This window comes from Nyctereutes procyonoides, unplaced genomic scaffold (assembly GCF_905146905.1).
Source record: "Nyctereutes procyonoides isolate TBG_1078 unplaced genomic scaffold, NYPRO_anot_genome, whole genome shotgun sequence".
Classification (NCBI taxonomy): domain Eukaryota; kingdom Metazoa; phylum Chordata; class Mammalia; order Carnivora; family Canidae; genus Nyctereutes; species Nyctereutes procyonoides.
The window spans coordinates 3,144,614-3,156,913 of NW_026575020.1; the positions used below are offsets into that span (position 1 = coordinate 3,144,614).

The 12,300-nt window shown below is 50.6% G+C and overlaps 1 protein-coding gene across 1 annotated transcript; it reads left to right on the forward strand.

The window, feature by feature from the left end:
• Nucleotides 1-1,747: 1,747 nt before the first annotated feature.
• KRT35 (keratin 35) lies at nucleotides 1,748-5,811 on the forward strand. Its single transcript, XM_055321061.1, has 7 exons — nucleotides 1,748-2,299; nucleotides 3,169-3,251; nucleotides 3,447-3,603; nucleotides 3,726-3,887; nucleotides 4,176-4,301; nucleotides 4,790-5,010; nucleotides 5,303-5,811. Exons 1-7 carry the CDS (start codon nucleotides 1,829-1,831, stop codon nucleotides 5,448-5,450), a joined length of 1,368 nt encoding a protein of 455 aa, XP_055177036.1. The 5' UTR covers nucleotides 1,748-1,828; the 3' UTR covers nucleotides 5,451-5,811.
• Nucleotides 5,812-12,300: the final 6,489 nt, after the last annotated feature.

Consider the following 12,300-nt stretch of genomic DNA (forward strand, 5'->3'; position numbering starts at 1 on the left):
TATAAACAGCATGGGGCTTCCTGGGCTTTGGCTGCTGTTGGCTTCTCCAGATCCTGTGGATCCAGATGGCCTTCATCGAGCCCATACCATGGGAAGCTATAGCTTAGCAGGGCTTTGGTGGAGCCCTGTACTCACATGGATAGAAAACACGAACACCAAAGGAGGCTCTTCCAGGCTCTCAGCTGGGCTGTGTCCTTTGCACTGGGACACAGTAGATTTCTAGGGAGGAGAAGGTGAGGCAGCCAGTGGGCCTGGGGTTGCTGCTGGGCAGGTGCTGGTCACAACAGGCTCCTAGGTGTGGGAGGGCATGATGACTCATGAGAGTTCTATATCTGAGGGTCCCCAAACACATGCACCTGGCCTGTGGGATGATGCCCTAGGGGCTCAGCGCCCATCTCCACTCCCTAGTGACAGCTGCTTAGCACTCTCAGTTTAAGTACAGCAAGACTCCACCCATGTAGGGACCGGTAATCACAGTGGTTGCCATTCCCGAGCACTCACCAGGAGCAGGCACTGTTCTAGATGTTTCCTTATCTCAGAGGTGGGGGTAACAAGCCTAGGTTCACAGGGCAGCATGAGGGTGAAGTGAGACCATGCACGGGACAGCAGTGAGCGTTGCATCAGGAAGGCTGCTGGCACTCAGCTCATGGCCATTCTCCTGACAGGAAGGTAAAACCTGTCCCTAGAAGAGTAAGCGGGACCCCAAACCACAGGGCAGACTGGAAGGCGAGTTGCGTGGGGCTCCACCCAATGAGGCCCCATCTATAGCTTCACTTGCTCTCTGGCTCAGCTCTCAGTCCCTCGTCCAGGCCTCTCTCACTTGGCATTGGGTTTTCTGGAAAAATAGCTCACCCTTGTCAAACTTTTGGACATCAGCCCAGATGGCTCCCATAGCAGAGATAAAACTCTGGAGTTCAGACTGTGTCTTCTGAGGAGGTCTGTGATCACGCCCCCACACTTCACCTCAGCCCTGAAAGCAGCCAGCAGGAAAGGATTCTCTGCTTTTCAGCCAGGGCCTGGGAAGACATACCTTTCTGTACATGGTAAGTGTCACCATGGGCAGGTGCTCAGTTAGTTGACCTCTAGTTGTTTTGGCTGATGTGGGGGCTATACAACCAGCCGGATTTCCTGGTTGAGGGAGGGAGGGAGTGGGGGGTTTGTCCACTGAGGCTCTGCTCTGCCTGGGGCGACCAATTTTCCCATTTTGCATAGGACTGAGGGGTTCCCAGGGCTATGGGGGTATTGACACTAAAACCAGAACTGTCCTTCAGAAACTGGGGTAGTTGGTCACTATAGCCATATTGCCAGGACCATTCTGGAACCTTCTGTGTCTCCTTGGGCAGGAGGTTTCTGCTTCCTGCAATAACCAGGCTTGCTCTTCCATTGCCCAGGGGCCAAACTAGAGGCCTCCTCTACTTCCTTGGGCCCATAAAAGGAGATAATGCTAAAGAAAGCTGAGACCGTGGCTGTGGATTCCCACACCTCCTAATGCAGAGGCTGAGGTCTGGGCTTGGATGACAGGCCTCTTTGAAGAACTGATGGATACTTGGTCTTCTCTGCAACAGGGGGCGGAGGAGACGTCTCGACATAGCCATCAGTTCAACGGGCTCCCGTTTTACGAGGCCAGGAAATGTTCACGGGAAGATAAATAACAGGGTAATGAGGGGTTCTTATAGAAAGTGGTATTAACTTTAATGAGGAGAAAACCCTTTGTAAAGGCCAACGCCCACTGGAGCGGAGATATAAACCCGGGGTGAGGAGCTGCTTCTCCGTATCGGGGGGCACCGGGGCTCGAAGACCTATCACTTGTGTCTGGGCTGCTGAGGCCATGGCTTCTAAGTGCCTCAAGGCCAGCTTCTCTTCGGGGTCTCTCAAGGGCCTGGGAGGGGCCAGCGGGGGCTCTGCTCGTGTGTCGGCGATGTACTCCAGCAGCTCTTGCAAGCTCCCGAGCCTCTCCCGAGGGGCCCGGAGTTTCTCTGCGTGCTCGGTCGGGCCTACCAGGATCAGCTGCAGGCCTGCCAGCTGCCTCCCTGCTCTCTGCCTCCCACCCGGAGGCTTTGCCACCAGCTACAGCCTGGGTGGGGGCTGGTTTGGGGAGAGTGTCCTCACTGGCAGCGAGAAGGAGACCATGCAGTCCCTGAACGACCGCCTGGCCAGCTACCTGGAGAAGGTGCGCCAGCTGGAGCAGGAGAATGCCAGCCTGGAGAGCCGCATCCGGGAGTGGTGTGAGCAGCAGGTGCCCTACCTGTGCCCCGACTACCAGTCTTACTTCCGGACCATCGAGGAGCTCCAGAAGAAGGTAAGAGGTTTAGGGTGAGGGTGGCTCTGGCTGCCCAGGAGTCTGATGTCATGAGCACTGGACTGGAAGCCAGATTACTTGTGGTAGTAGCCCTGCTCCTGTGTGACACTCCAGAGGGCACAGAGAGTGTTCACATTTGCGGCTTCATTTGCTCCTCCCAGTCATCTGGTGAGGGAGCTATCATCAGCTCAATTTACAGATGAGAACATCAAAGCTCAGGCTGGTTAAGTGATTTATTCCAGGTGGTCCAGCTGGCAGGTGGGGGAGCCAGAGCTTGAATACAGGCTCTATGAACTAACTGGCTGCATAACTTTTGCTAGCATGGTCTACCTCTATTAGTTTTAATTTCTTCCTTTTTTTTTTCTTTTTCTTTTTTTTTTTTTTAAGATGAGGAGACTGGACTTGATTTTTTGGTGCATATCATGTTTTCTATAAAGAACTCAGAGAAGGAAAAGCCCATCAGAAATTTCCTTCTTGCCCAGGCCACATCCCCTGAGGGTCCCTGCTGGCTCCTGGGAGAGACCAACTCTGACCAAGGAATCACAGAGTATGCTGTGATTGAGTGCCCAGTGGCCTGGGAGATAGGAAGATAAGAGGCAACCACCATGCCAGTCTTTGCTGCAGGATTTCCACATCTCCCCCTCTACACCAGGTTACAGGACCCAGAGGCACTGCCCTGGGAGGAGATGCAGATGCTTCCTTATCCGATCCCTACTGCATGCCTGTAAGCCTTCACATTGGAGCCTCAGATGCTGGAAATCCAGGGATGGTTGACTCCCTCCCTCTGGAGGTGGCCCTTGCCAGGTTTGAGGAGCTCTAGCCAGCAGATTGTCCTTCCTTTCACTGATGTCACTCCTTTATTTCCCCAGACCCTGTGCACCAAAGCAGAGAATGCCAGGTTGGTGGTGCAGATCGACAATGCCAAGTTGGCTGCAGATGACTTCAGAACCAAGTGAGTGTCCTGCCTGCTCCTTGGTTGGGGGCCGGAGGAATTGGACATTGGTGGTGCTGGGATGCAGGGTTTTGGCTGCACTAAGTCACTGAGGCATTAAGACAGGACACACAGAACCAGGACAACCTGGGATGGGATCTGACTTGGACACAAAAAGGAAATGTAGCTTCAGGCATCCTGTTATGTACTTGCCAGGTATGAGACAGAGGTGTCCATGCGGCAGCTGGTGGAGTCAGACATGAATGGTCTGCGCAGGATCCTGGATGATCTGACCCTGTGCAAATCTGACCTGGAGGCCCAGGTAGAGTCCCTGAAGGAGGAGCTGCTGTGCCTCAAGAAGAACCATGAGGAGGTGAGCACAGGGGAGGAGGTGAGCAAGTAAGCATGGGGAGGAGGTGAATGGGGGAACAGGAGAGGAGGGTGGGTGAGGCAGTCAGCTGGGAAAGTTCGTGCTGACCCTGATCTGTGCCATAGGAAGTAAACTCGCTGCGCTGCCAGCTTGGTGACCGGCTCAATGTTGAGGTGGACGCTGCCCCACCAGTTGACCTGAACCGTGTCCTGGATGAGATGAGGTGTCAGTATGAGACCCTGGTGGAGAATAACCGCCGGGATGCTGAAGAATGGTTCAACACTCAGGTAGGTACCTGCAAACAGTACACCAGAGACACAAGGTGGGTCAAACAGAATTGAACTTGGGGCTCCGAGTCAAGAAACTGAGCTTGAGCCTTGGCTCTGTTTCAATGTTGTGCTGTGTGCCTTGGGCAGGTTGCTGTCCTCTAAGCAGAATGTCCTCAGGGATGAAATGAATGGGTTGGACTGGGTGTTCTGGAAGATCCTTCTTGGCTCATGATTCTATGTGGCCTCTGTAGACCTCTGAAGCTGAGTCCTGAGGTTCCTGACCAGTCCTGTGTGTGTATGTTTCAGACGGAGGAGCTGAACCAGCAGGTGGTGTCCAGCTCAGAGCAGCTGCAGTCCTGCCAGGCGGAGATCATTGAGCTGAGGCGGACAGTCAACGCCCTGGAGATCGAGCTGCAGGCCCAGCAGAGCATGGTGAGCCCAAGGCTGGAGCAGGGCTGCTGGGGGACCAGACTCAGCAGCACATGAGCCCCTGCCCTCCAGGCTCTGACCACAGAGGCAGGCTCCAGGGGTCCAAGTTCTTGAGCATCAGGGATTTTCTGAGTAGAGGGAATGAGGTCCCGGCCTCCATTCACAAATGTCCCAGTGGTAAAACACGGGAGACCTATAGCAACTGACATGTCCTGGCAGCAGCTCTTATGCTTGTGTAAGTAGATTCATTCTGAGTAATTATCACTTCCTTAGAGATATTATTAACCAGGAGATAACTCTCTAGATCAAGGAGGCTACAGGGGCTAATCTGCCATCTCAAATGAGATGTCCGATTGTGGTGTATCCTGCTTCAAAGTGATTCCTGGACCTTCTGTTCTTGGATTCTGAGGACTCGTTGAGATCCACATGGATTAAGTGCATCTCTCTAACCTCTCACCTTCATCTTGCCTACCCAACCCTTACCCTCACAGCGAGATGCTTTGGAATCCACCCTGGCGGAGACCGAGGCGCGCTACAGCTCCCAGCTGGCCCAGATGCAGTGCCTGATTGGCAACGTGGAGGCGCAGCTGGCCGAGATCCGGGCTGACCTGGAGCGGCAGAACCAGGAGTACCAGGTGCTGCTGGACGTGCGGGCCCGGCTGGAGGGCGAGATCAACACGTACCGGGGCCTGCTGGAGAGCGAGGAGGGCAAGTGAGTGTCGCTGCATGCTCCCTCGTCTTCCTGGTTGAGTCTACCAAGTTCTGGGGAGACTGCCTGGTGCCTGGCAAGAGCCCAGCATCTGCCTTCAGGAGCCCTGGGGTTTTCATTCCGGTCTTAGCACAAATTCATTGTGTGACCCTGGCAGTCCTTTTTCTCCCCAGGAGTCTATTTTCCCCCCATTGGTAAAACAAGGGGGCAGGACTAAGTGATTTTTAAAGTGCTCTGAGCTATTGAAAACAGCAATGGGAAAATCACCGTAACCAGAACTTTCTCTTTCTCTTAGGCTGCCTGGTAACCCGTGTGCCCCTGACCACTCGCCAGCCAAGTCGTGCCTCCCCTGTCTTCCTGCAGTCTCCTGCGGTCCTGCTGCAGTCCGTACCACCTGCAGCCCCCGCCCCATTTGTGTGCCCTGCCCGGGGGGCCGGTTCTGAGAGTGACCGGCCCAGAAAGCCGAGGCCATTGTCTCCAGGGCCTGGACTTGGCCTTTTTTCAACCCTAACCCTAAAGCCCCATCCCCTCTCTCTGTGTAGAGCCCAGGGTGCTGGAGCCGGGCTCCGAGGGGGCTCACTGCAACTAACATCCCTCAGTCTCTCCAAGCCTGTCACTAAGGCTGGCCATCTCTGAAAGCCTCCTCATCATTTCATTGGGTGTCAGCCATGCTCTCTGTTCTCAGGCTGCCTCCTGGGTCAGGTTTTCTTTCCGGGTGCTCTTTAGTGGGTTATGGAATGCAATAGAGAGCTTTTGTGGGCAGAATAATAAAGTGTATTGGCTTTGGCTCTCGCCTAACTGGCACCGTGCCGGTATCCCTGTTTTGTGTCTCTGTGGGGTGAAGAGGGGTGACTCCTGGGCAGATGAACTGAGATGTTTGACCACATTTGACCCTGGGGATGACACGGTCCCTGTGGCCCTGTTTGGGGTGGCTAAGGGCCTCCAGTGGGGCTTTTTATTGAGCTGCTCAGCTTTCCTAATGAAGATGTTTCTCCAAGATTCCCCTGTGGTGAACTGTATTTTCAGACCTCTTCTATTTCCCTTCTTATTCTACATGGCCACCCTGGGATCCCAGAGGAGGTGATAAAGCTGAGGCTAGCACAGCATTTCAAGCTGCTTTTCATTTTATGCCTGTGGTTCTCATATCCAGGTATTTTCATTTCACTCCTTCCACCGCAATATTTCCACAGAGCTCCCCAGCTCAGCAGATTGCCCCCAAACTCACACCCCTGTAGGTGGGAGACTGAGCCTGCCATTGTGAGCTCCACCCACAATTCAGAGATTCTTGTCCATAAGAGACTCATCATGTTCTGTGTGTCTTTGGCATCTGACACCACACATGGTGCCTTTGGGTACAAGAGCATTTCCACATGGAGGTGAGAGCTCTTGGCATCTTGGCCCAAAGGCTCTCATTTATGTCCAGACTGTCCTCCCTTAACAGACCAGACAAATGTCAAGCTCCATGGATCCCGATGGGAAATGGAGATGAAGGTAAAACTTTCTCAGGTAGAAAGAGAGGTGGTTTTTCTCCAGATAGCCTTGTGCTCTTCATAAGATGCCAAGAGCACCACTATGGAATTTACTGATTTAAAAAAAAAAAGATCTTATTTATTTATTTATGAGAGAGAGAGAGAGAGAGAGAGAGAGAGAGAGAGAGAGAGAGAGAGACAGGCAGAGGGAGAAGCAGGTTCCATGCAGGGAACCCCAACGTGGGACTCGATCTTGGGACTCCAGGATCACACCCTGGACCGAAGGCAGACGCCAAACTGCTGAGCCATCCAGGGGTCCCAGGAATTTTAGTGATGTTAAGAGAGTTGTGGGCTGCTTCGGTGACTCAGTCGGTTAAGCATCTGACTATTGGTTTCAGCTCAGGTCATGATCTCAGGGTTATGAGATCGAGCCCTGTGTATGGTTCTGCACTCAGTGTGTGGAGTCTGCTTGGGATTCTTTCCCATGTCCTCTCCCTCCACCCACTCCCTCTCTCTCTTAAATATAACAGTGCACAACAGTGCACAAAATAGAGAACTGTTTGGGGAAATATGCTAACCAAGGTGGGCCTGAGACTGCCACCCCTTAAGGGAGCCTGGTATAATTCACCCTGATTCAACTTTAGAGTCATCCCCTTCCAAACTCCCCATTAAAGGAGGGCCTGGGTCTTTGGTTTCTCCTAGTCCCCTCGCTCCTGGCATCCCTTACCACCTCAGCTTTGGTCTTCTTGCAACACTGTAGCTAGTTCTGTTGAGACTCAGATGCCTAAAGAGAATGATAGTCCCATGATCATTCAGTTCATTCAACAAACCATCACTAAGCATCTCCCTGGGCCAGGCAGTGTGTCAGGTGCCAGAAGCAGGATTGACCCTCATCAGAGGGAGGCCTTGGGGTGAGAAAGGAAGGTCACCCACTCCCTGCCTCAGTGATAGGAGGAGGCCTGCTGAAGGGGTCATGGCATTAGTGTGATGAAGACAGGCTCCAAATGTGGAGCAGATTGAACCAGGTTCAAATCCTGACCCCACCACTTTCTGCTGGTGGGAGCGTTAAGCCGCGGGTAGTCTCTTGCTGAGTGTCAGTTTCCTCGTCAGTAAAACAAAGGCCATCATGCTAACCATACTATGCAGTCCATGCTGCTTGGCTGAGCATATGCTGGGCCTTTGAAAATGGCTCAGGGTAGTTGACTGTCTATCTTAGCTGGAGGCCTGGATTGCTCTGAGGCTGCCTTTTCCCTACCCAGAGTTTCATTTCTGAGTTCTCCTTCCAGACAGCAATGGCTAGCAGCCAAAGTAGAGATGCAGTTCCATGGTTTACTGTCTTTTCTGACTTGGAGGAAAGCTAGGCATGGGGGAACCACAGTCAGCAAGCAGTGCAAGAGTGCTCTCTTGAGCACATGGCTCCGGTTGACTCCATTTCACATCAGCCACACTTCCTCTGTGTAACATCCTTTGTGGTTCAAACCCCTTCCAAACCTATCCTACTTCCCTCCAAGATGCAGCGAACCAGATCCTGCATAGCCTCGCCACTTATTTACTTCATCTGTTTGTGCTCTTTGAGTATTATGCTCTTCCCATCGAGTCAGAGATTCTCAACCTTGGCTGCACATTGGAATGATCTGGAGAGCATATGGATGCCTAGTCTGACCCCCAGCATTCTTGATGTAGCTGATCTGGGATATGGCCTGGTGTTGGGGTTTTAAAAAGCTATCCAGTGTGCAGCCAGAGTTGGGAGCTCCTTCACTGGGGGAGGACCTTCTGGGATGGCAGCAGCATTGGGGGGCGGTGGAGGGTTCAGGGCCTCAGGCAGCTCTGGCATTGCTTAGTGCTAGCAGATTCCTGAGCAGTGCTTTAGACTATTCCCTCAGCTCTGGCTTTTTTCTCTCCTTTAATTTCAAACATCTGCACTGAACTTTAAATTTAAGTTATCATATTTTTAATTCCAAAGGGTTAGTTTTTTGTTCCCTGTTCCTCTTTTATAACATCTAGCTCTTGTTTCACGACTGCCGTTCTTATCTCTGAGGTTATTGAGAAACACACACCCATGTATATACATATTAATAGATTATCTTAGATTCTGCATTTTTCTGTTTCTCCCAATTCCCTGTTTGTTTGTTTGCTTGTTTTGTTTCATCTCTATGATGTTGGAAGCTTCCCTCAAATGTCTGGAGAGCCTTCTACTTATGTTTGATGACACAACACTATGGGCAGTTTGGCAAACTGGCTTTTTGGATGATAGAACTACCTAAATTCAACTTTGATAAGTCTTTCATCTGGAGTCAATCTTGTTTTTCAAAGGATGGAGGGAAGGAGACAGTCTAGGGCCAGACCCCTGTGGGCATCCTACCCCGAGTCCCACATCGGGCTTCCCGTGGGGAGCCTGCTTCTCCCTCTGCCTTTGTCTCTGCCTCTCTCATGAATACATAAATAAAATCTTTAAAAAAATTTAAATTCAGTTTGCCTACATATAGTATAACACCCAGTGCTCATCCCATCAAGTGCCCTCCTCAGTGCCCATCACTCAGCTACCCCATCCCCCCATCTACCTCCCCTTCTGCAACCCTTTATTTGTTTCCCGGAGTTAGGAGTCTCTCGTGGTTTGTCTCCGTCTTTAATTTTTCCCACTCAGTTTCCCTCCTTTCCCTTATAATCCTTTTCAATATTTTTTATATTACGCATATGAGTGAAACCACATGTGATTGTCCTTCTCTGATTGACTTATTTCACTCAGCATAATACCTCCAGTTCCATCCTTGTTGAAGCAAATGGAGGGTATTAGTCTTTTCTGATGGCTGAATAATATTTCATTGTATATATATACCACATCTTTATCCATTCATCTGTCAAAGGGCATCGTGGCTCCTTCCACAGCTTGACTATTGTGGACATTGCTGCTATGAACATTTGGGTGCAGGTATCCTGGCATTTCACTACATCAGTATCTTTGGGGTAAATACTATCGACTGTTTTTTAAAGAAAGATTTTATTTATTTGAGGGAGAGAAAGAGAGAGAGAACAAGCAGGGGGAACAACAGAGGGAGAGGGAGAAGCAGGCTCCCCGCTGAGCAGGGAGCCCGATGTGGGGCTCAATCCCAGAACCCTGGGATCATGACCTGAGCTGAAGGCACCTAACCAACTGAGCCACCCAGGTGCCCCCTATCTATCTTTGTTTACATGGGCCCTCCACTCTGGACATAGCCCCCAGCTCTCACTGGTGTTTTTCCATGTCTACTCCCATTTCCTTGCCCCTCTCTGAGTGACTTCCCTTTTCTCTCCTTTTTCAAATACACTACTTGGCCAGGAGTTGGCTTTGGTCTCAGAGGCATTGGGGTACAGTGGATAGGCTTTGGACTCAGACAGAGCTGGGTTTGAGACCCGGCTGTGTATCTTCCCACCCTGGGGCCACCCATCCCCATGCGGTCGGGGCTTTGAATCCCGCTGTCCTCTTTTTCCACATGAGTGGAATGGAGTTTCCTTTTCCTCCTTGTCCTTCTACTCAGACATGAGATCCAGTCTTTCCTCTGTCATGTGAATTGGTGTTTGTGCCAAGCATTAGAGTTTAGTGGATTTTGCTGAGGTCTCGCAGACACTGTGGAGTGGGACTGCATGCCACAGCACAGACCCTCATCTTCTTTCTGGTGTCTGTCTTCCTTGCTCCTGCAACTCTCTCTCCTTCACCCTTTGCTTCCATGATTGTCCTGGGAACTTGGAGTTCCTCTCCCCTTTCTCCCTCTGGTGTCTTGCCAGCCAACAACTTCCAGGCACCTGGGGTCCCATCTTCTACCACAAGAACTTAATGTATTTTTTTCAAGTAAAAACAGTTCTCTTTGCAAGAGGAATTCTGGTGGCAAGATATAGATGCTCCTACACATTAGAGGCTTTCAACCCCACCTAGAGACCTCGTTTAACACAGGTGGCTGGGCCCCACCCTCAGAATTTATGATTCAGTTGGTCTGAGGTAGACCTGAGGAATTGCATCTCTAACATGTTCCTGAATGTTACAGGAGGCCACACTTTGAGAACCTACTGCTATGCCTTATTACAATAACAATTATTTTATAATTTCTTGGGTAAGGATTAAGTGGACAAATTAATGCTAAGCACCCAGCACAGTGCCTAGTACTTGCAGAGATTCAATAAATGCTGGTTATGATTTTGAAGGCTGGTCTGGTGAGTCTCATTCCATGTAGTTGGTAATGCCATCATAACCTCCTTCCATCTGTTGTCATTGCCTTCTCTAAATAGTTACTCCAGACAAAGGAATGGGAATTTATGTGACATATTTCAGGGAACAGGGCTGCATGGCGTTTCCTCTTCCCTGGTCTTCCAACACTTCTAGTAATAGATGAAAAAAAAATAAGACAGGCCAGCCCCGGTGGCACAGTGGTTTAGCACCGCCTGCAGCCCAGGGCATGATCCTGGAGACCCTGGATTGAGTCCCATGTCAGGCTCTCTGCATAGTGCCTGCTTCTCTCTCTGCTTCCTGTGTCTCTGCCTCTCTCTCTCTCTCTCTCTCTCTCTGTGTGTGTCTCTATGAATAAATAAATAAAGTCTTTAAAAAAATTAAAACAAAAAGAAAAAAATAAGACAAGTACTTATACCCTAATATTATTTTGAGAAGATTAATGAGTAACCAGTGGCTCTCTGACCCCACATATTAAACATGAAGTATGTGAACTCATGGATATATTGTAGGCAGGACTGAACACCACTGGTTTTGCCTATTGCTTTCTTTTTTAAAAGATTCATTTATTTTATTTTTAAAAAGATTTTATTTATTTATTCATGAGACACACACACACACACACACACACACACAGAGGCAGAGACAGGCAGAGAGAGAAGCAGGCTCCATGCAGGGAGTCCCATGTGGGATTCAATCCCGGGACTCCAGGGTCATGCCTTGGGCTGAAGGCAGGTGCTCAACTGCTGAGCCACCCAGGTGTCTCAAGATTCATTTATTTTGAGAGAGAGAGAGAGCAAGCGAGCACAGGGATGGGAAGAGAGAGAGAGAGAGAGAGAGAGAGAGAGAGAGAGAGAGAGAGAGAGAGAATCCTAAGCAGGTTCTAGACTCAGCATGGAGCCCGACTCGGGGCTCGATTTCATGACCCTGAGATCATGACCGAAGCCAAAATCAAGAGTCGGACACCACCTGAGTCACCCAGACACCCCTTGCCTATTGCTTTCTTAAGGAACGCCCAAGGCTTCTATAATTGGAGACATCTGCTCCAGTTTCCCCCTCGCCCAACCCACCAGCTTAGCTCATCCCAGAGCTGCAGAGTGTCACTTCTCAAGAGAGCTGATTCACACTGCTTCTCATCTCTGAGGTCCCAAAGTGAGCCCTCTGTTGCAGAAAGTGAAAGTAGAGCCTGTTCTAGCCTATTTACCCCTGTCCTTTGAACAAACAATCATGGAACTCCTGACATGTCTGTAATGTGGAGCAGTGATAAATGAAGGAAGGATCCAGAGATGGTCAAGATAGAGTGTCTGCCTCATGGAGATTGTCATGACACTGATGTCCTTTTCTGGGAGTGGGGTCCTCATGTCTCTCTTTATTACTTGCATCCAGCTGAAAAGACGCCCCTGATTCTTAGGCTTTCTGTCTGTGTCTCCCCTGGGTGGGAAGGTGATACAGGTTTAGAAACCTCAGAGGTTCTGTTTCCTGACTCCTTGGATCTATACCACTGCCTGTATCTTTGCGGCTTCTGGCACCCACACATTTCCTCCTTGGGGGGCCAGCATCTGCCCACAGGGAATGTTCTCATTAAAAGGAATAGCTGCTGCCCCACGGAACTCCAGCCTTTCTCAG